The sequence below is a fragment of the Tyto alba genome, unplaced genomic scaffold, assembly GCF_018691265.1.
Source record: "Tyto alba isolate M040663 unplaced genomic scaffold, T.alba_DEE_v4.0 Super-Scaffold_29, whole genome shotgun sequence".
Taxonomy (NCBI): Eukaryota; Metazoa; Chordata; class Aves; order Strigiformes; family Tytonidae; genus Tyto; species Tyto alba.
This window is the reverse complement of record NW_024881303.1, coordinates 4,764,401-4,789,414: the sequence shown is the minus strand read 5'-3', so window position 1 is coordinate 4,789,414 and position 25,014 is coordinate 4,764,401. Positions and strand designations below refer to the sequence as shown.

At 45.1% G+C, this 25,014-nt stretch overlaps 1 protein-coding gene across 1 annotated transcript; it reads left to right on the top strand.

The window, feature by feature from the left end:
* Window positions 1–341: 341 nt before the first annotated feature.
* On the top strand, window positions 342–22,186 carry GCH1 (GTP cyclohydrolase 1). Its single transcript, XM_033009787.2, has 6 exons — window positions 342–779; window positions 12,620–12,729; window positions 14,988–15,043; window positions 18,127–18,158; window positions 19,158–19,242; window positions 19,795–22,186. The coding sequence occupies exons 1-6, from the start codon at window positions 467–469 to the stop codon at window positions 19,919–19,921; spliced, it is 723 nt and encodes a 240-aa protein (XP_032865678.2). The 5' UTR covers window positions 342–466; the 3' UTR covers window positions 19,922–22,186.
* The last annotated feature ends 2,828 nt before the right edge of the window (window positions 22,187–25,014 follow it).

The following is a 25,014-nucleotide window of genomic DNA, read 5'->3' as shown; positions in this document are numbered from 1 at the left end:
GAAAAGGGAGAGAACCATGCCGGGACCTGCGGCGCAGGGCGAGGACCCGCACCCCAGCGGGATCCCCCACGGGTGTTCCGGGACTTGCAGGGGTGGAAGGGCGGGGGGGGGGGTGGTGGGGGGTGTCCCCCTGCCCCACCCCAGCCCTCAGCTGGGGGGGGGGGGATCCCCCTCCCCGAATCCCCGCCGCGGCGGGCTGAGACCGGCCGGCTCATGACACGGAGGCTGACGTGACGGCGGCGGCGGCCAATGGCGGCGGCGCGGGCGGTATAAAAGCGGGCGGCTGAGGCGGCGGGGCGGGAGCGTTGTGAGGGGACGGCGGCGGGAGCGCTGAGGGGACGGCGGCGGGGCGGGAACGCTGAGGGGACGACGGGCTGAGGGAGCGCTGAGGGGACGGCGGGCTGAGGGGACGACGGGCTCCGCCGCAGCGCGCTGCCCGCACGGCGGCCGGGCCCTGCCGGGGCCCATGGAGGCGGCGCGGAGCTGTAACGGGTACGCGCGGCAGGAGAGGCCGCCGCCGCCGCCTCCCTCCGCCCCGCCGTCGGCGGTCGCCGAGAAGCCGCGCGTCCCCCCCGGCGGCAGCGGGGACGGGTGGCGGGGCGAGCGGCCCCGCAGCGAGGAGGACAACGAGCTGAGCCTGCCCAGCTTGGCGGCCGCCTACACCACCATCCTGCGCTCGCTGGGCGAGGACCCCGAGCGGCAGGGGCTGCTGAAGACGCCCTGGAGGGCGGCCACCGCCATGCAGTTCTTCACCAAGGGCTACCAGGAGACCATCTCGGGTAGGGAGCGCTGCGGGCGGGCGGCTGGCGCGGCGGGGAGGGCTCCGGGCCGGCGGAGCTGGAGCCTGCTGCTCGGCTACCAGCCGCGGTGCTGCCTTTCCTGCTTTTAATTCCTTAAAACCGTGCTGCCCTGCCACCGTACCGTCTGTCTGGCGCTACTTGTTAGTAAGTCATCCTTGACGTGCACTAGCAGCACCTGCGCCGTGGCGCCTCTCTGTCCTCTCCTTCCCCCGATTTATGTTTTTAAACTCCGTCCTGGTGAAGTTCGCGTTGTGTCGTAAACTTCCCCGCTTTTGGTTTGGGTGAACAGAGCAAGTGCTTTTGCTTTTTCCCTCATCTGGTGTAAACTTTGCAAGTTCTGGCGTAGAAACTTGTTGGTTGTACCTTCCTCTGTCCCCAGCTGAGCTAGGCTGTGTTCAGAAGGGGTAGGAGCATCTGCTTCTCTTGGCAAACACAGGTGGCTTGAATTTTCTCAGAAAAGGTCCCATTCTGCTGATGGTTTTATCAGGTGAGGTTTTTTTAAAGGCAGGCATGAAACTTGAGGAAGCAAGGTAGAGAGAAAGGAAGAGGTCAGGGAGATCCCTGTCCCATCTCGGGGTCCCAGCAGTGAGTGCAGGTGCAGAGTTACCCCAGGTTCACATCCCTACCCCAGGTGTGTGTCATATCTGCTTGCTGGCTGCAGGCCCTCCTTGAGGAACTGGGTGGGTTTTGTTCTCCTCATCACCAGCAACTCCAAATTTTTCTCTTGGTTCCAGTGCAGGGTAAATCCTGCTTGAAAATTCAGTTTTTATACCACTTTTCCTCTTCTTAGCCTTTCCACTAAGGACTACACCCAGTACAAACAGTAAAAAATGGGCTTGTGAAGCTGGGGAATTCCCCCCTTCTGCTCCCTCTGACAGTTCCTGTTAGTGCATAAGGGATGTGGACGCTCAGCAAGGACCTTTGAGTGCGAATCAGGAGGGAGCTGAGTGTGTTCTGCTCTCTGGAGCACAGCCCTGGTGAGCTGAGCCTGCCCCGGAGCTGCATCAGGGTGCAGCTGAATGGGAAGGCTGAGCTGTGCTGATGGCTGGCACCGGGGAGCTTCCTGCTAAGGCGCCCGACTCCTTGCAAGCTCACTGTGCTGCAACTTAAAGGTTGGCTTTTGTGTTTAGTTTCACTTCTCAACTCTTGGGTCTTCTGGAATCAGATTGCATATAACTTTCCAGCATTAACTTAGTCATGACCAGCTTATACTCATGTGCCACTGTTGTGTCCTAGCTTCCCTCAGGAACAGCATTTCTGCCTTGGCATTTGTTTTGCCTTTCAGATTAAACCAGGTTTTCAGGTTCGCATCTGGAAGTGGGCTGTGGGCTGCAGAGGCCATCCTCATTCCTCTCTTCCTTTCTGCTTAATGCATGGTGTGTTTGAGATGTGGGGTTTCATCGGGGTCTCACAGAATGATCCTTTGTCTACTGCAACTAACTTCCCTCATTTGGGGATTGCATGTGTCTGTCTACTGCTGTGAAACACAGGAAATGTCTCAGTCATCCTGCCGGTCTCTAGCAAAAGTATTCTTTTAGTGATAGTTTCTGAGCATGAAATTCTGTGCTGAACCTGGAGGAAGTTGATGCCCACCTTAAGTCCTCTCTTATCTTACTGCCAGTTTTGTGTGTGGAGCCATACATTCCCTTCAGATTTTTAATAGTTTTTTTTCCTACTCTAATGTAGATTATCTGGGACTTGAATAGTCTGTCCTAATCTCGCACATACATTTCATTAAGTAGAGTAGTTCTGCATAGTCTCCTCTGAATATCCATACCTGGGAGAGAGCTGTATTATATCCAAAAGTAGAAAGTGTCACTGCGAGCTGCTGTGCTCTGGGACTGCTTTTTTCTTTTCCTTCTAGGAAATAAAATGAAGCTGTGATACTAACGTTCCTTCCTGTGTCAGGTGGGGAATCCTGTTACTTTCCAGATACTCACCTCTTCTTGCACAGTGCCCAGCATCCAGTCTTCCCACTCCTGCTAGCCAAACAGAAGAAAGAGCTGTAGCTGAAGGACAAGTCCACAGCAGCTAGCAAAACGGCTAGTGGATGAGGAGTTGGCTGGGAGAGTTGGTATGAGAGTATCTTCCACTTAGGAGAGTTTTAAATGCGTTGTGAAACATAGGGCCAACAATCAGAAAGTTTTTGGGAACAAGGTGAGCTGTGAGACTGCAGTTTCTGCTATTCATCTTTGCAGCAGCATCCTGATGTGCTCTTTGCTTGGTTGTGCTAATACCACTGTCTGCCTAGCCAGGCTGTGAACAAGACCAGGAACTGGCTTGTAAGAGTGAGAGAGAGAAAAAACAAAAACAACAACAAAAAAACCCCAACCAACCAAAAAAAAAAAAAAAAAACAAACCCCAAAACAACCCAAAACTTGAACTCCAACAAAAAGCAGCCCTGACTTTTTGTTTTCTTAGGTTTACTTTGCAGCTTATTCAGCTCATTATATGGAACTGTCTGGATAGGCAGAGGTTAAAGCAATGATTTGCGGGATGTGTGTTGGGCAGAAGTTTACCCCCAACAGGCAGAAGGTAACAGACAGTTATAATAGCTGGAACTACCATCTTTTCCTAAAAGGTTTCTCAAGTAAAAGCTCTGTGGTGGTGATTGTAGAAACACAGAGCTAGAATGCAAGGTGTGTTGCAACAGTCACCTGTCTTCAGCTGGTGCCAGCTGAGCTCACAACTCTTTCGAGTATGTGCAAATGTTGTCAGACGTATACAGCAGGAAAAAAATGACAAAGACAAACCAAGGTAGTGAATGTTAGTACAGCTACAGGCTTTAAAATCAGCCTTCTGAGTTTGTCTGCTCAGGTATCTGACTTAGGTAGGCAGGAGAAAAGCAATTAATTTCTGAGAGCATTTTAATTTACCGTATGGGAACACAAAAAAATGATGTAATAGATATGTTCCCAAATTATGAAATACAGTGAAGGCTGGAGAGTGTAAAGTTGCAAGTACACTGTCCGCTGCAGGTCTTTGGTGTTTAATGGGCCTGACTTGACTCTCACTGGCTGTGAGAACGTGGGGGTTATGTAGTTGGTCACAAAACTGAGCTACGTGACTGCCTTGAATGCTGTCCACTGCTCTTGGAAGTTAGTGATTTGAGTGGTGCTTTGCTCTTGTCACTGAACGCTTGCTTCTGAGTGCAGTTGGGTTGCTGGAAGCTTTTGGGAATGGTGAGGGATGATGGCTCTACCTGCCCTGCAGCACTCTGTCCTCTGTGGTGGCACTGGAGGAGAAGACCAAGTGGTGTGAGTGGGGAGTTTGGATTAAGGAACCTATAAATCTTTCGGGAGCTGCTGAGCTGATGTGTGGTTTCAACAGAGTGAGGAAATGGGTATTTTTTTTTCTTTTTGAGTCTTGATTGATAATTCACCCTCAAGAACAAAGTATTTTCTTGATCTTTTTGGTTATTGTGTGTATGAGACCATAATACCTTTGGGGCATGGCTAAATGTGCTGTGCGTTTGATCTTTCCTGGGTGTTGTCACTTTGCTTCTGTGGTGCCCGATTGTATTTGTTTTTTTGTACTCTTCATAGCTTAACTTCTTAGTGTTGTAGGGAGGAAGGTTCCATCTAAATTCTGTCACTTCTCTTCATTCAGATTTATGTGGGTAGGAGAGAAGCTGATTCTGCTTTCCAGCTTCCACTGTGTGTGTATTTCCTAGCTTATTTTCAATAATGCAGAATAACAATGTTCCTGCTTTACGCCTTATTCATCTCTGCTATCTGTGTTCTGCAGCTGGTCAGTATTGCATTTCAGAGCCATTAGTAAAGTTTACTCGCTAAATGTCTAAATCTGGCTCTTTCAGTTCTTTCTAGATTATGTCTTCTTGTTAATTCTGGCTTTACTAAAGGCCTCAACCTCTTCCCTTGACAAAATGTGCTCAGATGTATTGATCTCACCTCTATAGCACTATAGTCATCAAACTTTTATTGGAATAGCAAGAATGCTTCCAGTGACTTCAAATAAAATCCACGTGGGGACCAGATTAAAAAAAAAATGCTACGAGTTCACACTTGGGGATCTGTGTAGACTAACAGCCATTAGAACAGAAACCTCTTCATGTATTGGTAAGGATGGCAGAGCAGACAAGATACCAAAAGTTTTACTTTTCAATTTCATGCTTCATGAGCATCCAAGAACGTGGTTTCTTTTCCGCGGTCAGATCTATCAGATTCATACTTCTGGGATTAAATTATATTACAAAATAGTAACCTGTCCTCTTGGTTTATAAAGGTGAGCAGAACTGTTGATAGCCAGTTGCCTTTATCTTTCTTATATCTGATTCAGGCAATTGCCTGCCAAAGACTAAACCTGGAGAGATCTGTCCCTCCTTTATTGTCATACTTGGTGTTGTCTGTGAGTCTATATACAAATACTACAAAGCATGAGTGTGTGCAAATGCAGTAAATGAGTGAGTAAATGGAAAAACAAGCTGAAGACTTAATCTTGTTAAGTAGAGCTACCTGATAAATTACAAAACCAGTGTGTGTTACAGTGAGTGTCAATGATGTTAGCTTCAGAAGGTAAATCAAAGGAGTTGGTTCTGATTGTGTAATCTTGTAGGAAACATTAAGCACAGGGCTGAACAAGCTGCCTGCATCTGGAGTAGGAAGTTAACTTGTTTTTGTTGTCCATAAGCACTCTAAGCAAAACAGCATGTTCATTAAACAGTCTACTTGTTGGTAATGGTGATAGTTGTTACATGAATAAAGGCTGGAAGACTTTTCTGGTAGGTATGTTAGCTTTCAAGTGTGTTGGCAGGTTCAGCTGTCCTTTTAGTATGTTTAACAGGGAAATGAAAATCAGAAATACTAGGAGATAATAATTCAGCTTCCAGGTAAAGAAAGCATACATGCAGCCTTTCCAACTACAGAGGTTCAGGAAGCAAAGTGACTGCTGTGCAGCTTTTACTTTAATGCAAATAACTAGTTATGTCTCACACAGTAGATTAACACCTGCTGAACTGTGTGTATATTGCTCTTCCCCTCTCATTAGTTTATGTTCTTTTCCTGTGGTGAAGGGTGAAAAAATGCAACCTTAATACTCTTTTCTTCATCTTCCTGTCTGTCTGGATTTGGTGTTTTGACAGATGACAACAATGGTGTAAGCTGATAAATTTTTCCAAGCCTACTCAGTTTGCTGTGGATGCGAGGTGCTAAGCATTGCTACATTAAAAATAGACAGGCAGTGCCTTAAACAAACAAGGCTGTTTGATCAGCAGCACTGCCCTTTGCTAAGAGCTGGTGAGTTACTTCATTCTTTCCTGGAAACAAGGTACTGCTAGTTCTCTTGCTTCTCACAGATGCAACAGTCTAACCTATTAATACCTTAATCATTGGCATTATTGTGGTAGGGCCATGGCCTGTTTCTTGTAAAGCAGAGGGTGGCAGGTACAGCATTGTTCAGAGTAAGGTCCTTAGGAGTTTCTTTCCTCAGCCTCTACTCTCACATGAGTGAAGTGTACCCTGCTGAAACAGGTATTCAGTCCAGTGAAACTTTGGGGACTAGGACTGTAGGACTTTGCAGGATCATCTCCCCTGCTCATTAATGCTCAAGTAACACTAAGCTTGTCTGGGGTTTTGTTGGGAATTTATTAAATGTCTTAACTTCTTGGATCTTAAAAGCTTCTGATCTCTTCACGCTGTTTTGTCTTCTCTGATTTTTCCTTTGTTTCAATTTCAGAAAGAAGTGTGAATGAAGGGACTTTCAGCACCTTCTGTGACATGAGACATTGAAATGGTTATTGAAATCCTGATACATTTTAATGAGTATCTCCATAACCCTGCTTTCCCTCACATTAATAAACCTCCTGACAGGACAACTTCTAGAACTTAATCTCAGCTTCATCTGAGAGTCTTCAATAACTGATTTCTTATGAATAGACTTGAGTCTCTCACTGCAACATGGAAGGTGTCTTATAGGGAAATAAATCTGTACAAATGGTGGCCAGAGTTAGTTGCATAGCAATAAAGCTTTTCTTCCATCTTTTGCTTCTATGAAATGTGCTTTGAATTACACATCTGGCTCACCTCTTAATTCTTCAGTAAGAAGAAGAGCTTTACTTCTGAAACAGATGTTCCTGTTTGAAGTTGAATGTATGATTCTAGTCCTTTGGTGTGGCGGTGATGAAATCTGAAATATTAGTCAAAATCTTGTAAATTCTTTTGTGTCTGAGGTTTCTTTTGGTTCCTATTAGGAAGGTATATTTATGACAAGGAAGCCACATAGTGCCCATTTAATTTTCTCTGCAGCTTTTAAACTCTTGCCTATGTAAATAGTGATGTGACATCTTAGGCTGTGTCTCTTTCTAGAGCTCCTCAAGACTTCTTGAAACAAATGGCATAGCCAGACCCACCCTCCTCCCCCCCCTTTCTTAGCAACCTGAAGTCATTAACTTTCTGCAGCAGTACCAACTCTTTATATGAATGAGTGTTTTTGTAGCCTGACTGTCTTCTCTGTATGCATAATAAATTCCTGGTACTTTTTTGACGCTGAAAGGCTGCAATAATTTTCTTGTTTCTTGTCTGCAATATTTTTTCTAACTACAGTTACCTGTAGTGTCATCTCATGAATAAATAAAAATTTCAATTTTGACTCTACATATTGCTGCTTAACCCAGCAGCAGCTGAAAGATTTTTACAATTATTTCCTTCCAGATTTACTTCTGACCCTGTAGTCCAATTTCCCTACCATACATTCCACTCTTAGCTCATGTCTCCTGCTCAGTCAGTTACATTTCTCTTGAGATGAAGAGGAGCTTCTTGAGAAAGACAAAGGTATCTGCCAACATACCCCAGCTTGATTCTACCTTAAGGAACAGTTAGCCTTTGGTCTCTGGCTCATGGCATTGCTCTTCTGGAGTGTCCTCCAAACCAGGACCTGTTCCTGGTTCATGCAAGGCCTTGTGCCAATGGTTTTGGTGTAACTTGGTCTGTGTTCCTGGGAGAATAGAAGGTACCTGACCTCAGCCTGTACTTTAATGTGTGCAAACTAATGGGCATTGGTATGGGGTGACTTGCCCACCACCCTCGTAGGGTGTCTGCCTCCCTTGGCCTGAACCCATTCTTACCATGGCCTCAGCTGCAATTTATGGGACTTACAGGTCACACTGGAAACACAGGGGCTGTTAGGGAGGACAGACTGGAGCTGTGTAATGGGAGAACCTTGTGCTCATCTCTGCCAGGACCGATGAGCTCAAGGAACACTATTGGGAAACTCTGAGGCTGCTTTCATCCTGTTGACACTGAACAATCCTCAGTCTGACTCCTCTCTAAAGTGGAGCAGTGAGGCAACTTAACACCATGAAGACGCACTTTAACTCATAGTGAGAACAAACTGCATCACTTCAGTGTTCTGTCTCCCAGGCATAGTAAAAGTGGGACAGCTGAACTGCTGTGAAACTGATGCAGTGCTGCTCTGCAGAGTGCTGCCACCCTTCATTCCCTTCAACCTGCTGCGCCAGCTGCTGGGTGGGCTCTAGCTTCTTTGGTTGCCAGAGGTTTTGCTTTCCTGTGTCACATTAAAGCCATGCAAATAGTTTCTATAGCAACAGGTCTTTTTGCTTAGCTCTGACGCAAAATCCTGAAAGGTCTTTCTCATCCCATCTTCATCCAATTCTGATTTTTGCTTTTATCAACACTTTTTGAAGATAAAGGGGAAAAAATAATTCTGCTCTTTTTTCAGGAGTTAACTTGCAGCAGAGGTGAGTGTTCAGTTTTAAGAGCCCACTGAAGTTTCTACACCAGGACTTGAACTCCGGGCTGAAGGAAAAATCATCTGGAATCTAGGCAGTGCCCTCACTGTACATAATGTTTGTTGTTGGTCGCCTCCTCCCAGCCATATATTTTAATTCAAATCTTAACTTTTCATTAACATTATGTGTTTAGACTTAAGGACTTGACTAGTAAATTCCCTTGGCTTTTCTGGGGTGGTGGAGGATGAAAAGGGTGTTATCTGCAATTTTATTCAGCTTATAGACAGGACTTGGTGGCAGCACTTGAGCCCAGCTGTGACTAATAAAAGCAGAGTGAGCCGAGGGTATGATGTATGAACATGCCCATCTTGCTAGCAGAGGAGGTGCTAGTCCTTCCCTACTGATGTGGATGATTATGTAGGTGGTAGTTGGAGGGACTAAAAGTGTTGCTTCATTTGAGAGGAAGAATTTCCTTTTTGTATTAAGGAAAAGTAGCCTCTTGAGGAGGAGCCCATCTGAGCTGCAGTTGTCTTGCTTTGTCAGGAAAGCAAGCTAGCAATATTTACTTCTAGCCCTCTAAAAGCCCCTTTGACTTACATGCTTTTGCTTTGAAGATCCTGATGCCAGAGGACGAGGGGATGGAAAAGATGCTGTTGTATTAGAAGGGCCGGTGAGTGTTTTACAGCTGAGAGATGTGGCCAGTGTAACGGCCACATTGCGCTTTGTGAACTGAAACAGGCCCAGGGAGGGACAACACGACTTAGATCTTGCCCTGAGTGACAAGAATAAATGTTTTGGGGCCTGCAAATGGGGAAACTGAAATCAAGCTACTGAAACAGGCAGTGTGGCCTAGTAGGTAGAATGAAAGAATGGGCAAAGAGGCATGAATTTATCCCCAGCTTTGCTTTTGGCCTGATTAATCTGAGGCCCTGTTTCCCCTTCCATTCTTTCAGCTCCGTTCTCCAGAACATGTGCTGCAGGGTGCAGGCTGAGCTTGTCAGGGCCCTGTTTGATGCTATAGCAAATTGAATGACTAAAAAAAAAAAATTAATAAAAGGCAGACAAAGCTAGATAAAATGGTATTGCCTCCCTGCACAAAGTGTCCAAGTCTCTGCCAAGTAAGTCTCTTCTGTGTAATTACTGAAAACAAGTGCTGTGGTGGGATGTAGCATAGCATCTTATTGCAGTTGCTCTTACCTAACTCTTTTGTCAGCTCAAGGCTTGATTTCAGAGGAAGGTATAGGGATGGACAGGCTTCAAGCTGTGCTTATTTTCAGAAGACCAGGCTTGTGAAGTATGAGCAGTAGGGACTGGAGCAGAGTAGGAGTGACTGGGGCTCTCTTAACACCGTGGCTGTTTACTCAGGTAATGGCCTTCAGTCTCACATTCTGTTTTATCTTTGTCTCCCTGTATCACTTGGGACTTGTGAAGGGGTTACTGAAGGGGCTAACACTAAGCTGGTTTCTTCCTTTATGGGCTCTGGCCTTCCTTCTCAGGGAGTAACTGGTGCTGACTTAAAATCAACGCATCTTTGCTGCAGGCAGATCTGCAGAGGTTCTGCAGCTGAGCAGGTATCTGTGATCTGGCTGCAACTTGCTGCTAATATTAAATAAATCTGAGGTGCAAAATCGGCAAGACCTGTATAAATGAGAAGTGTGAAGCATCCCACAGTTCTGTGGTGATATTCTTGACGCACAGATCTTTTTGCTTCCACACTTCTAAAACTCCCTTGGCTGTGAGGGGCATTGCCCAAACTGCTGTGACTCTGGGCTGTAGCTGAAGAGGGAGTATGCAAGAAGGATGGATGACCTTTGTGTTCCTGTTTGATGGCTTCAGCCATGAGAAGGATGCATTTTGTTCCTGAAGTTGCCTGCATGGTACTTCACAGGTCATTTAACCTTTTTTTTTTTTCCTCCAGCTTTAAATTCGGTCTAACAGCTGTTTCCATGATACAACATGACTCTGACATTCCAGCATTAGTTAGGTTCCTTAGGTAAAGTTTGAAAGTGTCTATTAATACATATTTTATAGATGAAAACATGCATATATGCATATATATGAGACTTCACGGCTGAGGTGTCTTCTCCTGTAACTTTGGCCTTTCCCTGTGTCACCCATTATCATGACTTTTAATGAGAACTTGGCCGTTTTTGATTGTTCTGAATAGTCTGCTTTGCGAGTGTGCTGACGTAAATCCATATCTAACATCAGGCTCTGATACGCTCCTGGTAAGGCTGGTATGAGCCAAGCCAGTGCTCTAATAAAAGCAGAAGTCACTCTGGAGATATTTCGTGGATCTGTTTGGATTTTGTTTTAATAATGCTGGGCATAGTAGCAGGTTTTGTGAAACCACTGTTTGCCTTTCTGCTGTAGAAATGGCACATCTGCGAAGTGCTGTGGGAAGGAGCTGAGAACCCAGACGGCTGCTCTGTCTCCCCTTCCCTCCCCTCTGAGCCTGCTCTGTTTCAGGTTCTGGCTATTTGTGGCTAAATTCATAGTTACACAACTGCGCGATGCTCCCCATGTAATCAGAATCCTCTCCAGCAGTGTTTGGTGTAAACTACGCTCTGAAATTTGAAGAACAAAATCACGTGCCTTTACGGAGTTGTTCCCTGGCTTCTTTTGTGCCCTCTACTCCTGCTTTCTGACCTGATCCAAAGCCTTCTGGGGTTCAGCCCCGCTGTCTTGCAGGTTGTCAGCCATCCTCAGGAGAGAACATGCGTCGCAGGCAGAACATCTTGCGCACAGTTTCCAGGGTTACCTGTGTAGTGCTGATAGCAAGCAGGAAATTAAAATGCTCCGTGATGATGATACGTTATCGACAACAGATGGTGGCCATTAGGTGTACGTGCATGTCAGGGGGAAGGCATAAACGCAAGTAGAGAGGACACAACTATTAGATTTGTGTCATCGCTGCTGCAGGTGCTAAGCTCCACCGTGGGTGAAGCAGGGCAGTCCCTGATCACCCTGGTTCCCCTTTTGGCCAAGGGGTGTGTGACTCTGCTTCCTGGAAGTGACTCCAAGTAGAGAGTGTGGCTTCAAGATAACTTGTTTGCAGAGTTCCTTGTTCTGATTATCAGCCCTTCTGTACAGCTATTTCTCTTGCTATTCTCTTTCTCTCTCTTCTATACAGCTTTTCTCTCTTGACCTTCAAAAGACTTAATCTCTTAACTTGAGACTGTTCTACTTCTAACCTCTCCAAGCATGGTCCAGCTGCCTGCAATCCTTGTGGACGCTACAGTGATCAGCTGTAACCTGTGTCATGATTGCTTGGGGAGTTGGTCAGGGGACCGCTAAATCTGGAAAATCAACTGAGGACCTGTCCTGTTGAGCTCTGAGACTCACAAAGTGTCATGTTGTATGTTCCTTTTCTTACTGAGCTGTCTCGTATTTCTTCTATCGTTGTGGGTTTCTCCACCTCAATTCGCTGTTAACTCTGAAGTGCAGAATTAGGCTGGAGTACGGATATGAATGCCTGCTTTCAGTTCAGGACAGAAAATCTCTCCGCAGTCTGTGGACACAGATCTGTCTCTGACTTTTTTTGTGTATGCCTAAACAGCTGCTGGCTGGTGTGCTTCAGGATGCAATAAGAGAGAATCTTATTTGTATCCAAAGCCTCCTTGAAGATAGCGATGCTACTGTTGGAAGTATTTGAAGAAACCGCTATGATGGCTTAACTTTTCTCAAACCTTATGTTGAGCTTTGCTTGTGGTGTGTGGAAGCACTCGTGGAAGCTAACTTTGAGATTTGCTCTCCTCCTCAGCACTGGCTCAATCAGTTTAGTCTGAATTGCTCTTAAGGTGTCAGTAATTCTGCAAAGACTAGACTCATTCTAACCTGGCTTAAAGTACTATTTAAATAAAATGCTCTAGGCTGATATCTGGTGTAGCATGTACGTAGTCTGACAGCGTTGTGGCAATTGTGTGATCATATGCAAACCAAAGTGTACCTGCGATGTTACTTTTTACTTGCCTCCTATATCTTAACCCTAAAATCTGTAGTTCTGAGAGAGCTATGCTCTTGCTGCAAGCTTTCTCAGATACTGGCTGGAAGAACTTTCCATGTTTGTGCATTTTTTTTTTTTTTTTTTTTTAATGTGAATGTTTAATTTCAGATGTTCTGAATGACGCCATCTTTGATGAAGATCATGATGAGATGGTAATTGTGAAGGACATAGACATGTTCTCATTGTGTGAGCATCACCTCGTTCCATTTGTTGGAAAGGTAACTTCCTCACAGAACAAATGTGGGAATACATGATAAAAGACCTAAAGTACATGTAGAAGATTTTGTAGCTGTAACTACCAAGCTTTTAAAGCTTTAAGTATTTACTGCTTACGGCTGATTCTAAAAGTTAATCTTCAGAATACAAACAAGGAAGACCTCCTTAATGTGAGTTTTATTTGGATCTAAGCTCCTAAAGTACAACGCTCAACCTTTCCTAGTCTAAGTAATCTAATGGTTTCTGACATTTCATATCAAAGCTCTTCTTCGTGAAGCAGCAGCAAGCCTTCAGGGCAGACATCTTGATATTAAACCAGCTCACCCTGCACGCTGACTCTGTCACAGATTTAGCTTCTGGCTCAGAGCTATCTAGTGCACATTCACCTTGGGAACCCCTCATGAGTGGAACAAACTTCTGATTAGCAGCCCTGTCTCAAATAAGCAAGCCCAGTCACGGAAGGGGTGGTCAAAATTGACTAGCAGGCGGCTGCTTAGGTTGGGACTCCCATGAAAGGGGCTGGTGTTTCAGAGGGTGTAGAAATTGTGATACCAACAACTTTAAAAAGCAAATAAAAATTCTCAAGTTAACCACTGTAAGCGTGATGAAGAGTTCAGAGTGGGTAGTCCCTTCTGCAGATCTCAGCCTCTTCACTCACATATCAGCACAGAAGGATGGAGCTTATTCTGATCCATCTGTTCTATCACAAAGTACTCACAGGCCAGAGAGTAGCAAGTACTTTTGTTGTCTATAAAATTTGATCAGTACCACATGTGTTCCAAGTAAACTGTCTCCCAAAAATAAAAAACCCAAACAGAAACCAGCCATTTGTTTAGTTGAGTCAACTCAATTTCATCTGCTTTCTTTTCTTACTGTTAGTATTTTATACTGGAAAACAAGGTAACTTCTTTATCTGTGCAAGCTTTTATTTTGCGTGCTATTTTTGGTTACACATTCTGTGTATATTCTCTTCATTACTTCTGTGGCAATATATACATTCTTTTTACATCTAGCTGTTTAGCCTGTGTGGTTTGGAGAAATCTCCTCGCAAACACCGAATCGGTCCTGCTCGTATAATGGTCTGCTAAATGACTTGGTATGCCTCTAAATATTCTCAGACTAACCATTCTCCTGTTGGGTACATCAAACAGGCTGCAGATACTCACCAGTAGGTCTTGTATTTGCAGTTCTATCTTAAATGAAATTAGGAAATTTGCAAAAAATACTCTATGGGGCACAGGATTCAACGCTTACTTCTAAGTTATGTCTCTCACTTTGTCTGAAATGTTTCATTGTCTTTTCAGGTGTCAGTGGGTTGATTACCCAACAGAAGTGATAGGAATGAGCAAGTTAGCCAGGTAATTAGGTGCACTGTGGTACCTCTAACTGCAGGTACAGCAATACAGGATTCTGAGATGGGGCCTCTAGACAAAGTGCTAAGACAGAATCCTACGCTGACACTTCCCTACTGTATCTTGGCTAATTTTTCAAGTCTCTGGTACAGTGACACAAATGCTGGTTTATAATCTGTTATAACTGTAAACCCACTTGAATTCAGTAGCCTGTGTTGCTTTCTGAAAACAATAAGCTAAATGCCTTTCCTCCTAGATTTGTATCTGAGCACTTTTCTACTAAAGAACTCATTCTAACTTAATGCAGCTACGTGTTCAGTATGAATGTTCAGCAAATCCATATTTGAGCAGGATGGAAGTTGATTTAATCATACATTGATCTATGGTACTACCAAAGCCAAAAAAAAAAAAAAAAAATATCAGTAAGTGCAGCCTGATTTTGGTGGCTAAGTACTTCTTGCCATCAGAACCTTTACTGGAAGTACAGTTCCTCTCCTTCGCGCTCCCTAACTCCATTGTAGGTCTTGAAAGAAAAACATGTTTATTTTAAATGAACAGTACTCTGCTGAGTAATAGACTACTTTTTGTACCCAAATGTAGTAGTACTCTGTAGCATTCTTGAGACTTGGAACATAAGCCTTGACTCTTGAAGAGTTGTGATTTTTCTCCCGCTCAGAAAACTTACCTAGTCTTCACCAGGACTGACCTCACCAGGCATTTACAGTCTCTGTTAGCTCCACAATTTTCCAGGCTTGCATGGTGGCATGTTCCTCCCACATGCTAAGACTTCTGGACTGTTCCAGACTTAGTTCTGGGGCAAATGCACATCTCATTCTCTATGCATGAGTTTCATATGCATTTGGAAGTGTGGTTTTGATTCTGTTAATGGTTTGTTCTCCTCTGCCTAGGTACATATTGGCTATCTTCCTAACAAACAAGTACTTGGCCTCAGCAAGCTTGCTAGGTAAGTGTTAATGTAATGAAAGTGATGCTAATTTGTAAAAAGGATTCCAGGCTTCGTGAACTGTGCTAATCTTTCTAATCTGGTGCCCCTCTAAAGCTCAGCCCACTTTGTGTCCTGGATTTGGATTTAGACCAATCCTCATCATTATGTTTTTTGTGGAGAGGACAGAGAAGTCGTAGAGCTCTCTGTTAATTCACATCAGTTGACTATAGTAGAGCTGTAATGCTTTTGTACGTTCATCCAAAGCATTAGTGTCTGCAGGGAGCACAGGAGCAAGAACAACAGAGAATTTGGTCACATTCTAAGGCAGGCCACAAAAACCAGTGGGGATCTCTAGCTATCTACTACTTTTGTGTATATTGGTTGATAAGAACAAAAATCCAGAACTTTGAAACTGTAAATGAAACACGTTCTATGGATAGAAACTGAATCTAAAGCTTTCGTCTGTTAGCTGACTCTTCAGATAAATTTGTCATTTCTTTCTTTCACCTGAGACCTGCTGAGAGAGTCGTGGGGTAGATTTTATAGATAAGGTTCAGATTAAGAAGAAAAGCAATTATGATGCACTTGAGAAATCCATTTGTTATGTAAAATACCTTTTTCCTCAGCAAGTGCCCTTGCATCAGTTGTTGCACTGAATGCTGTTATAAAGTGACATTTTCTAGTTCTGGTGAGGAAGGGGATGGTAGATCCTTTCAATAAGCAGATTATTGGGGACCAGAGTGGAAGGGTCTCTCTTGAGAAACGAATCTGAAAAATTGGCTGTAGTTCAGAAAGACCACATAGGTTTTGCTTATACTTTCCCTGATACGTCTGTTATTCTTGCTGTAGTTCCAGTAATACTAATAAGAATTAGCCTTGTAAATCTGCATACCTGCTGGGTTTTCTTAGCGGGTAAGAAATGTGTGGGATATGACACGAAAATGCTTTAAAGTCAGTCAGCTCTGATCTGTGCTTTGCTTGCACAACAGTGAATTTGGTTTGGAAGTGGAAGGGCTCTTGAAAGTCGCATCTTTGTTAACATAACCTCATATTACAGGGAGACCATCTACATGTCCTCTAGCAGTGCTTGTAGGAGTGGACTTTGCTCTGATTAAAAGACTGAAACAGGCTGTTCAACATTTCAGTTTTTTTCCTACGTGTCTTCTGTGGCTGTGCCTAACTGCTGAAACTGTAGGATGAGGTTCTGAGCTGTCAGCACTGCATTTGCTGGGTGAAAGATTTTGCCTTCTGTAGCTGCTTACTCCTGGGGATGTCCGTGTGGCAGCGTGGCTTGTGTTGTGTGTTGGCTGGCACTTGTGTGGCTGGATATTTTAAAGTGGTGTGGGTTTTTTTTTTTTGAGTTGGATTTCTGAAGGTGAACATACTTCCTGAAGAGACTGTCTTTAGCACTTGGTTTCATTTCTGCGGGGCCTGAATGCAGGATTAAGGATCACATTTGAAATATGCATCAGTTGTTTTGTGCTTGCTCTAGTCTCTAGTTACCTCTGAATTGCAGACGTAAAAAGGAGCTCAAAACTGTCTTTGGTGATTTTTAATGCAAGTGGCAGCATGGTGCTAGAAGCGTACAATTTTCCTACTATTTATTCTCAGTATAGAAACATGCATGAATACGTGCAAGGCTTCATGCGCTGTGTGTGAAAGGTTCCATCTTGTATCTTTTTCAAGTTAGGGTAAAACTCCTGTATACTGCAATAATGAAAAGATTAGGTTCTTGTATAACAAAATGTTCTCAGTCCTCACTTGCTTTTGAGTGCTTACCATGAAGAGATTGGCGGGCCAAATAGTGCTTCCCTTTCGTGCCCTATATAATGCAACCAGTGTTCAAACAAAGATTTGTGAGGCCGTTGGTACTGTAGGCATAATCTTTCGTAATAGGATTAGTCTAATGTGGTGAGTTTCTGTAGTTGTGGATGACCTGTATTCAGTAAACAAACATCTTTCTTTGGATTTTAAGCTCAGGCCTGAAAATGCTAATGCAAATAACTTGTTTTTACATGAACATTCTTATAGGACTTCTTATGTGCAACACCAGTGTAAAAATATCTGAGCATCAGCTTGTTTCCTACCCATACATTTAATCTAAATATTATATTGCTTTGTTTAGAATAGCTATAACACAGCCAATTCATTTCTGGAGGGGAGTTTCTGCGTATAATTCTCTCTCTAAAACAGCAGGCAAGTCTCATGGTCAGAAATGTTTCTTGTAACTAATGCCTCAGGCTGCCAGCCAGTGTCTGGTTTTTGTCTAGTCTGACCAGATGGGCATCAAAGCTTTCTATAGCATCTTCTTTACATGGCCACTTAACGTGTAATTAAGCATTTGGGGTTGGCATGAATAACCCATTGAGTTACAGAGCAGCTATCAAATTTTTCTCGAATGTGTGGATTATAGTACTGTGGCGATAAATGATGGTAGTATCACTTGTATTGCCCCTCAAATAGCTTAAATATGAAGTCCTGTCTGAGAGGGGGAGCATTAAGGTGATCTCTGCACTGAAATGTGAAGGATGGTGTGATATATGGGTGGAGAGTATCTGTTTTAAATAAAAACAGTTTTGTCTCTTAGTTAAACTCGTGGTTAAATGCAAGAATCCAAAACATCTCTTGCTTAATTTCAGTAGCCTTCTGGGAATGCCAATATCTGAATTGTCCTAAAAACAGCATTTGGTTTAGACTGAAGCAAAAGGGGAGGTAGCCTGACCTCAGTTCAAAGATCAGCTTTCAGAGAGTATTTGGGCATGGGTTCCCTTGCAGCCGTGTGATGCAGGTGGGTGGTGGTACAAGTAATTTAAAAACAACAGCCAGCAGAAGCAGCTCTAAGGAGAAGTGACAGGTTTGCCCCTGAAATAGTCGCTGAGGTGGCAGGAAGGGGGAGCCTGTCACTAAACACAGTGATGGGCTAAGGGAAGTCCTTGAGCGATGCCAGCCAGGGGCTGCGCAGCAGCATGATGTTGCATGGATTTCCAGGAAGGACACGGATCCATACAGTGGTCTTGTTTGATAGTGTCCAGTTAATTGTGAATGTCAGACAGTGGCCAGGTGGGAATAACTGTAACATTGTCTTTTCCTTTCTCCTTTAGGATCGTGGAAATATACAGTAGAAGATTACAAGGTAAACAGATGATTTTTTTTTTTTTTTTTTTGATTTTTTTTTTTTTGTGTGTGCACCCCTTTGCTAGCCAGCTCAGGTCACTGGTAATTGTAGGTGGGCTATAGCTGTGCAGATTTCAGTGTGAAGAAAACCACTGTGTTCTTGAACAGGTGTTTCTCATCTGTCATCTTACTTAGCCTTTGCGTTTCCACTGAAGGGTAAAATCTGCCTATGAAAATAGATGTAGGCAGTAACTGATTCAGAGGATAAATGTGCTACAAGATACAGCTGCCAGGAATAACTAAACTAGTTGGATGCTGTTGAAGATGAACGTTCCCACAGATAATTTGAGAGATGCCTTCAAGAATTCTTGGCTGAAGAGATAAAGTGAGAGCTGCCATGTTACGGACTGCCTGCCTGCTGCCCCTGGGAGTGGAGGAAGGTGCAGGGTCCAGGGCCTTGGGCTGGGCTCAGGCTGCTCTCATTGTCCTGCAGTTAAATTTGGCCTGTTCTTGATGGCAGAAGTCTTGGTGACCATTAGGTGTCAGACTGGGGAATAGAGGGTGCTAGAGCTGAAGGAAGTAAAGCTTTGCAGGACAATAGACTCTCTTAATTTGCTCATTTTAACCTCCATTTCCTTTAGTTGCAAAGAGAAATCGTGTGTAGGGAATGAATAGTGCAGCAGTAAAGTCGGTGTACAAATACATTAAAAACTGGAAGGAAATAGAGAAGGAAGAAAATCTAACTGCATAGTAGGAAATGTAAGAGCTGTTACAACAAATCAGTTCCTGCAAAGGTGTAATGCAAAGTGACTCCCAATAAAAACAAGCAAAGGTCTGTTCCAGGACACAAAACGTGCGATAGGATTTGGTACTAATAAAATTTACTTAGGAAGAGCAGTGCTGGTGGGTGGGTGGGTGGTGGTGGTGGTGGGGACCAGGCAGATCTATACCGATAGCAGCGGTGCAGTGATGCTGGTCGGCTTTGACACCACGCCTGAGCTCCCTGTTGTTCTTTCAGTCCAGGAACGCCTTACCAAACAAATCGCAATAGCCATCACAGAAGCCTTACAGCCCGCTGGAGTCGGAGTGGTGATCGAAGCGACGTGAGTCGCCCTGAGCTGTTCCGTGGCAGTGGGGGTGGGCTGTGTGTGATGCCAGCTGGGGGGTGTTGCCTCTGGGGCTGCGCTAGCTGTGCGCCGGGCTGGCGTGATCCTTGCCCGCTCAGCGAGACGGCCTGGTGGGTTGGAGACATTTACAGTGGGGGGGGGGCTGCCTTTTCCACTGCAGGGATGTGACAGCTGGCAGTGTGGCCAGCTGTCCCAGTTGCAGTGGGGCCGTGCTCTGCCTCGGTGCACCTTCGACGTCCGCAAAAGTAGAGCAAAGCTTGGGTGCGGCGACAGGCCCGTCCCCGTGGTCGGAATGCACCTCGGAGAGGTGGGCTTTTCTCAGGATCTGAGGAGAGAGGGCAGGCGGCTGGGCGTTCGGCTTTCTTTTCCTTAGAGGACAGCTGAGGTACTGCTGACATGTCTGTTCTGGAGATGGAGGTTTTGTCACTTCCCCAGAAGTGAACGTGCATAAGAAACACCTCTCTTTATAGGATTGCTTATTTCTTTTGAGTATGCCTGGTTTATTCACTCTCTTCTCCTTTCTTCTAGGCATATGTGTATGGTAATGCGTGGGGTACAGAAAATGAACAGTAAAACAGTAACCAGCACAATGTTGGGGGTATTCCGGGAAGATCCAAAGACCCGCGAAGAATTCTTGACGCTCATCAGGAGCTGAAACTGTGTTATTCTCTCGATGCACTCTGGAGATTGTTCTGTCCAGTGTCACTGTCTGTTCTTACTTGTTCCTACATCTCACTTTTAAACTAAGTCGTTGTGAATTGTTGTCATAGTCTTTGTGCAGTAAAAGACTTCTGATGGCAAATGAAAAATGTAACGATGAGGTAGGCTCCCTCTGGATTTCCAGTGATGCTGATGTCACAAAACTATAAGTTATGGATTGGGTTTTGGAGGTGTGTTTTTTCATCTACAATGCAAGACATACTGTTGTTAGGAGAAAAGCGGGGCTTTGAAGTGAAATGGATATTTATGAAATAGTTATGTTTATTAGAGTAAATGTGGAGCAGCACAGGAAACAATTGAAAGGCTGTGTATCCTTGTAGGACCACTTATGCTGCAAATACTCTGCTGAAAAGGATGGTCCTCAATTATCTCTGACTGTATTTTATTACAAGTCCTGTAGTGGCCGTTTCAATATCTGGATATGTATGTTATACCTCTTTGAGATGTTACCTCTGGTGGTGTTTTACATTCTTGCTAGCATTAGCCCTCCTGTTTTGTGTGTTTCTTTTTTGTTTGAGAAATTTAAAACACATTTTTCCTAGTCTCTTAACATGCAGGGAATTAACTTCCAAATTATTTGGGGCACAGTCTTATCTCCATATAAAGGGTTTTATGCACCTTTTCCTCTGTGCCTAAGAATGTCTGACCACTTTAACTGTCAGTTTCTTACTATTTTTAAGCAAATTTTAGCAGGGGGGAGGAAAAAACCCCCAGAGTCTGTCTGCAAAGTGCTAAGATATCCAAAGAGGTTTTTAATGTTATTTATATCTTGAGCTTTCCTTTTTGCGTTTCCATGGGTTAGAGTGAGAAGCTAAAACTATTCTGATAATCTGAAAATGAAGATTTCTTTAAATGTTTCAAAATTTGCATCTCATAACTGTTGGACCAAAGGTGAGCACCGAAATCCTGAACACAGTTCATTGTACCTCTCCTGCCTGATGGCAGGTCATTCCAGGGCAAAGTAACCTGAAATGACAACGACTTATTTCGTAAGAGCGATTGAGAAAAGCATTTCCAGGGCCATCAAAATGAATTAAATGACATTTTTCTGTCTATGTGGCAACCTCCGTATGTGGCAGTATTGGTACAAAAAGTTTCAGTCAGCTGGACTTGGCTGAACTTCTTATACTTTGTTACAGTTTTAATGAGTGTTTTGTAACTCTTAATTGGGAAAACATGAGGCACAAATGAAAACCACCCTTCTCAAACCCAGCACAGGAGGCAAAAGTTAAAAACTAAAATGTCAGCCAGGGTGTCAGATGCCCACAGTGCAGGTTCCCATAGTCGTATCTGCTTTGCTGAATATGAATCCAAGATGTTCTGTACGCTAACCTAAAAGGCAGTTCCTGGGCTGGCAAGCTCGAGCTAACCAACATTCCTGTCTCTTGCTTCAACCCGTGCTGGAAACAAAGCGAAAATCATGTCCGGTCAAATTTCCACTGAGCCTAAAGAACTTGCAAGACCGACCACCTCATGTCTTTAATTACACTAATTCTACCTTGATGACTTTCACAGCATTATTGGGAAAATGTTTTATAATATCCTCTGTCCTGGATTCTGTAGTTAGGTGCAATGAAAGTGTTCTGTCTGCTAGCTTAAACGAGCTGTGTGTTGCACATTTATAAAATACACTAACTCCATGCCGTTTGCTTTCCTTAAATGATTGAGAACAGATATTGCCACTTTTCAATTCAGTGTATATTTCAAATATCCAGCTGAAAAGCCTTAAAACTTCCTTGCCTGAAGTTCAGAGTTAAAACTCTCTCTTGTTTTAGCTGAACAACTGGAAGGAGAATTTGAGGACCGAAGGGGCACACGCTAGTACATTCGTTTCTCGTTGCTTGCTTTAGTTTGGAAATTAAGTCTCCGTAAAACACTGTCTTGCTCCTGAGGTAATGAAAAGGTTGTGTTTTAACCGCTTATCTCTATTCAGGATAAAGTTCGCATTGCACCACCACTGTTTTTTATTTCCATGTGACCTGTAGTCCTTAAAACATACCTCTCTATACTTGCGGCCTTGGATTTTGTCCACGTTTTTGTTGTTGTAAGACTTGGTGCATTTTTGGGGGAACATTGCTATTGTTCAAACACACAAGCTTTAACTACACCCAGTGTGTATATATGTATAGTACGTACAGCCTGCTGTTGTACCACGTAAAAGTCCGTTGTCTCTGAAACATTAAAGCACAGTATTATCCTTTGGAGTGGTGGCATTCTTGGTGACCTGGGGGCGATGGCATGGCACAAGCTCCGTCGCTGTGGGCGGGGGTTGTTCCTGCACTAGTAGCTGCTCCAAGCCTGGGGTGAGATGTTGGGGTTGCTCTCCTGGGACAGCAGTTGCTTCTGTCTGCGGATGAGGCCCCACTGGGCAGCAAAAAAAAAAAAAAAAACCAGGATTTGGTGTCGCCTTCCCCTTACTGGTCCTCGGTGCCAGAGGGATCAGCCCCGGGGCGGGAGGCAGCGGCTGCTTTGCTGCGGCAGTTGCTTGGGGGCTCACGTGGGCTTCCAGTCCTGGGCGCCGCTTCAGCCGTTCTGCCTCATCACCTTTTACTGAGGAAATAGCTGCTTCCTGGCCCAATATTCAAATTACCTGAACAAATAAATCCGAGCAGCAGAAGTGGTGCAGGTGAAGCCTCGGTCGGGTCACCCCACCCTGTACCACGCGCAGCCGGTGCCAGCAGAAGCCGCACCGCTCCTTTGGCGGGGCGAGCCTGTCTGAAAGACCCTCCTGCTGCCCTCCCGGGATGCAGATAGCGCTGAGGTTCGGGGGGGGGGGGAAACAAAAATTGAAAAAAATATCCAGATCCCGGGCTCCTGAGGAGCGTTGTAGCCAAAGCTTTGACGACAGCAAGGTGACTGCCCGGGCCGCGTGCGGCTGTGCTTGCGCGCCCAGGGACAGCGTGCGGCCGCCCTCTCGCTTCGCAGTGTCACCAGGAGGAGAGCGGGCTGTGCCTGCGTGTGCCAGGGAAGCCCTTTTGCAGCCCTTCCACGCTTGCTGTTTGCTCTCCTGCATCACCAGGCAGTCTGAAGGGGCAGGCAGTGTCTTTGCTGCAGTTGGAGCCGTGACGGCATCAGCGTGAGCATCACCTTCTGCAAGCTGCCCTCACCGGGCTGCGCTGGCCCAGGCTTTTCTGCTGCCTGGATGAGAAATGGAGAGGATGAAGAAGAAATTAAATGCCTATATGAAAATTAACTCGGCCAAAACCAGCACAGCTTCTTTAATCTCTTCCCTGTGCCGAAGCACAAGCTAAACCAAACCAGAGCAGGAGAAAAGACGAGCAGCGAAGTTTCTGGGCTGCAGGATGGGGAATCTGCTGGTACAGCGTGGCTTTGTGGGTGAACACTGTGGCAGTCAGAAATGGAGAAGGAATAATGAATGAAAGTCCCCTCCAGCCCTTTGTTTTGTGTTTGTTTTTTTGTTTGTTTCTTTGTTTTTTTGTGTTGGTGGGGTTTTTTTTTGTTTTTTTTTTTTTTTTTTGTTTCCCCACATGGTCTCTCCTATTTGGAAATAACCCTCCTGGGAAGCCCCAGGAGCGTTGTCAGGAATTGTCTTTGTCATGAAGCTGAGTTACTTCTGTGTTTCCCACGGTTGTTTATTAAAGCTGGTGATTGTGGTAGGAAATGGCCTGTTTGTCAAAGCAGGCACTTCTGTAAGAAATTTTCTATTCCCTGCCTCGTTTTTTTTTTTTTAGGTGTTTGTGATCATGGGAAAATCTGTTTTCACTGCGCTGAAGAAATATTCATCTTGAAAGGGTTTACAGCTCAAAAAAAAAAAACCAAACAGAAGAGAAGAATAACCAAACTTGTGAAAGAACAAAAATCTGCTAGTAAGGTGACATCCTCTCATCCCTAATCCCAAGATCCCACCTGCTTTATCACATGCTCATTTTCTGATACCCTCCAGTGGTACGTGTTGCTTCTCATTTTTACTTTTTTTTTTTTTTTCTCAGGAGTTCCCCATATAAGCAGCTTTTTTGTGTTTTTTCAACCGCCATGGTTTTACTTTTGGGTGTCTCCCATCATCTCCTGCACACGTGCTGCAGTGTCCCCAGCCAGGTCCCCGGTGCAGGCTCTGTGCTCCTCCCCACCATTGGGTTCCACCTCTGGGTGCAGGTTTAAGCTTTGGTTCAGGTCACCGCACGAAGGCCCGGGAGGTGATGAGTCCTGCTTAACTCACAGGGCGAAGAAGTGGCTTTGGTTCCCTTGTGCTGTGGTGGGAATTCTCTACGGAGACCTGGCTGCTGGGTCACTTGCCCTGCCAGCACGTCCCAGCTCTCCCTGATGTGGGAGCTTGCTGGAGATGGGGCTGGCTCTCCTGGAAACCCTGGGCAGATATCTCCAGCCCAGCTACAGTGCTTGTGACTAGAACTCATGCCATCTTCGTGCTCCCAAGGCCATGGTAGATTTTTTTCTTCTCTGCTGAAAAGCACAAGTCCCCAGACTTCTTCCTCAACGCGTACAAGATCCTGCTGCTGGCCATCAAGATCAGTCAGGCAGGTGGTGAATAACAAATGCTGCATCCCACAGACGTAAGAGCTGCCAGCTCAAGCCAGCATGTCCCCAGGGGAGCTCAGAGAAGTGTGGCCAGCCTTGTGGTCAGGTCCAGGAGAGGGAGGTTTGAGGAGCCGGGGCAGTACCAGCGAGCTGGGAAACCCTGGCAGATGGCTGGCCTGCGGCTCTGCCAGCCGGAGTAGGACTGGGGGGTCCATCGGTGCGGTACTGGGTTCCTGACGTGGCTGTTGTCCACGTCTCACCCAGGTTGAGAATCCATCAGCAGCTGGGGCGGGGAGGGGGGGAGCATCAGAAGGGCTCTGCCTTTCCTCGGACGTTTTACCCAGGGGATCCCAAAACAGGCTCTTTCTAGCCTAAAGTCTGCCTGCCGAGTGACTCAGTGGCTGCAGCCAAGGGCTCTGATCATCCTGGAGGCTTCATGCAGCCATCGCAACCTTCCAGCAGCTCATAATTGCTTAATGAGCTCAGATTGCTCATTACCTGGCCTCTGATTTCTGCCCCTGCTCTCTGGAGTGA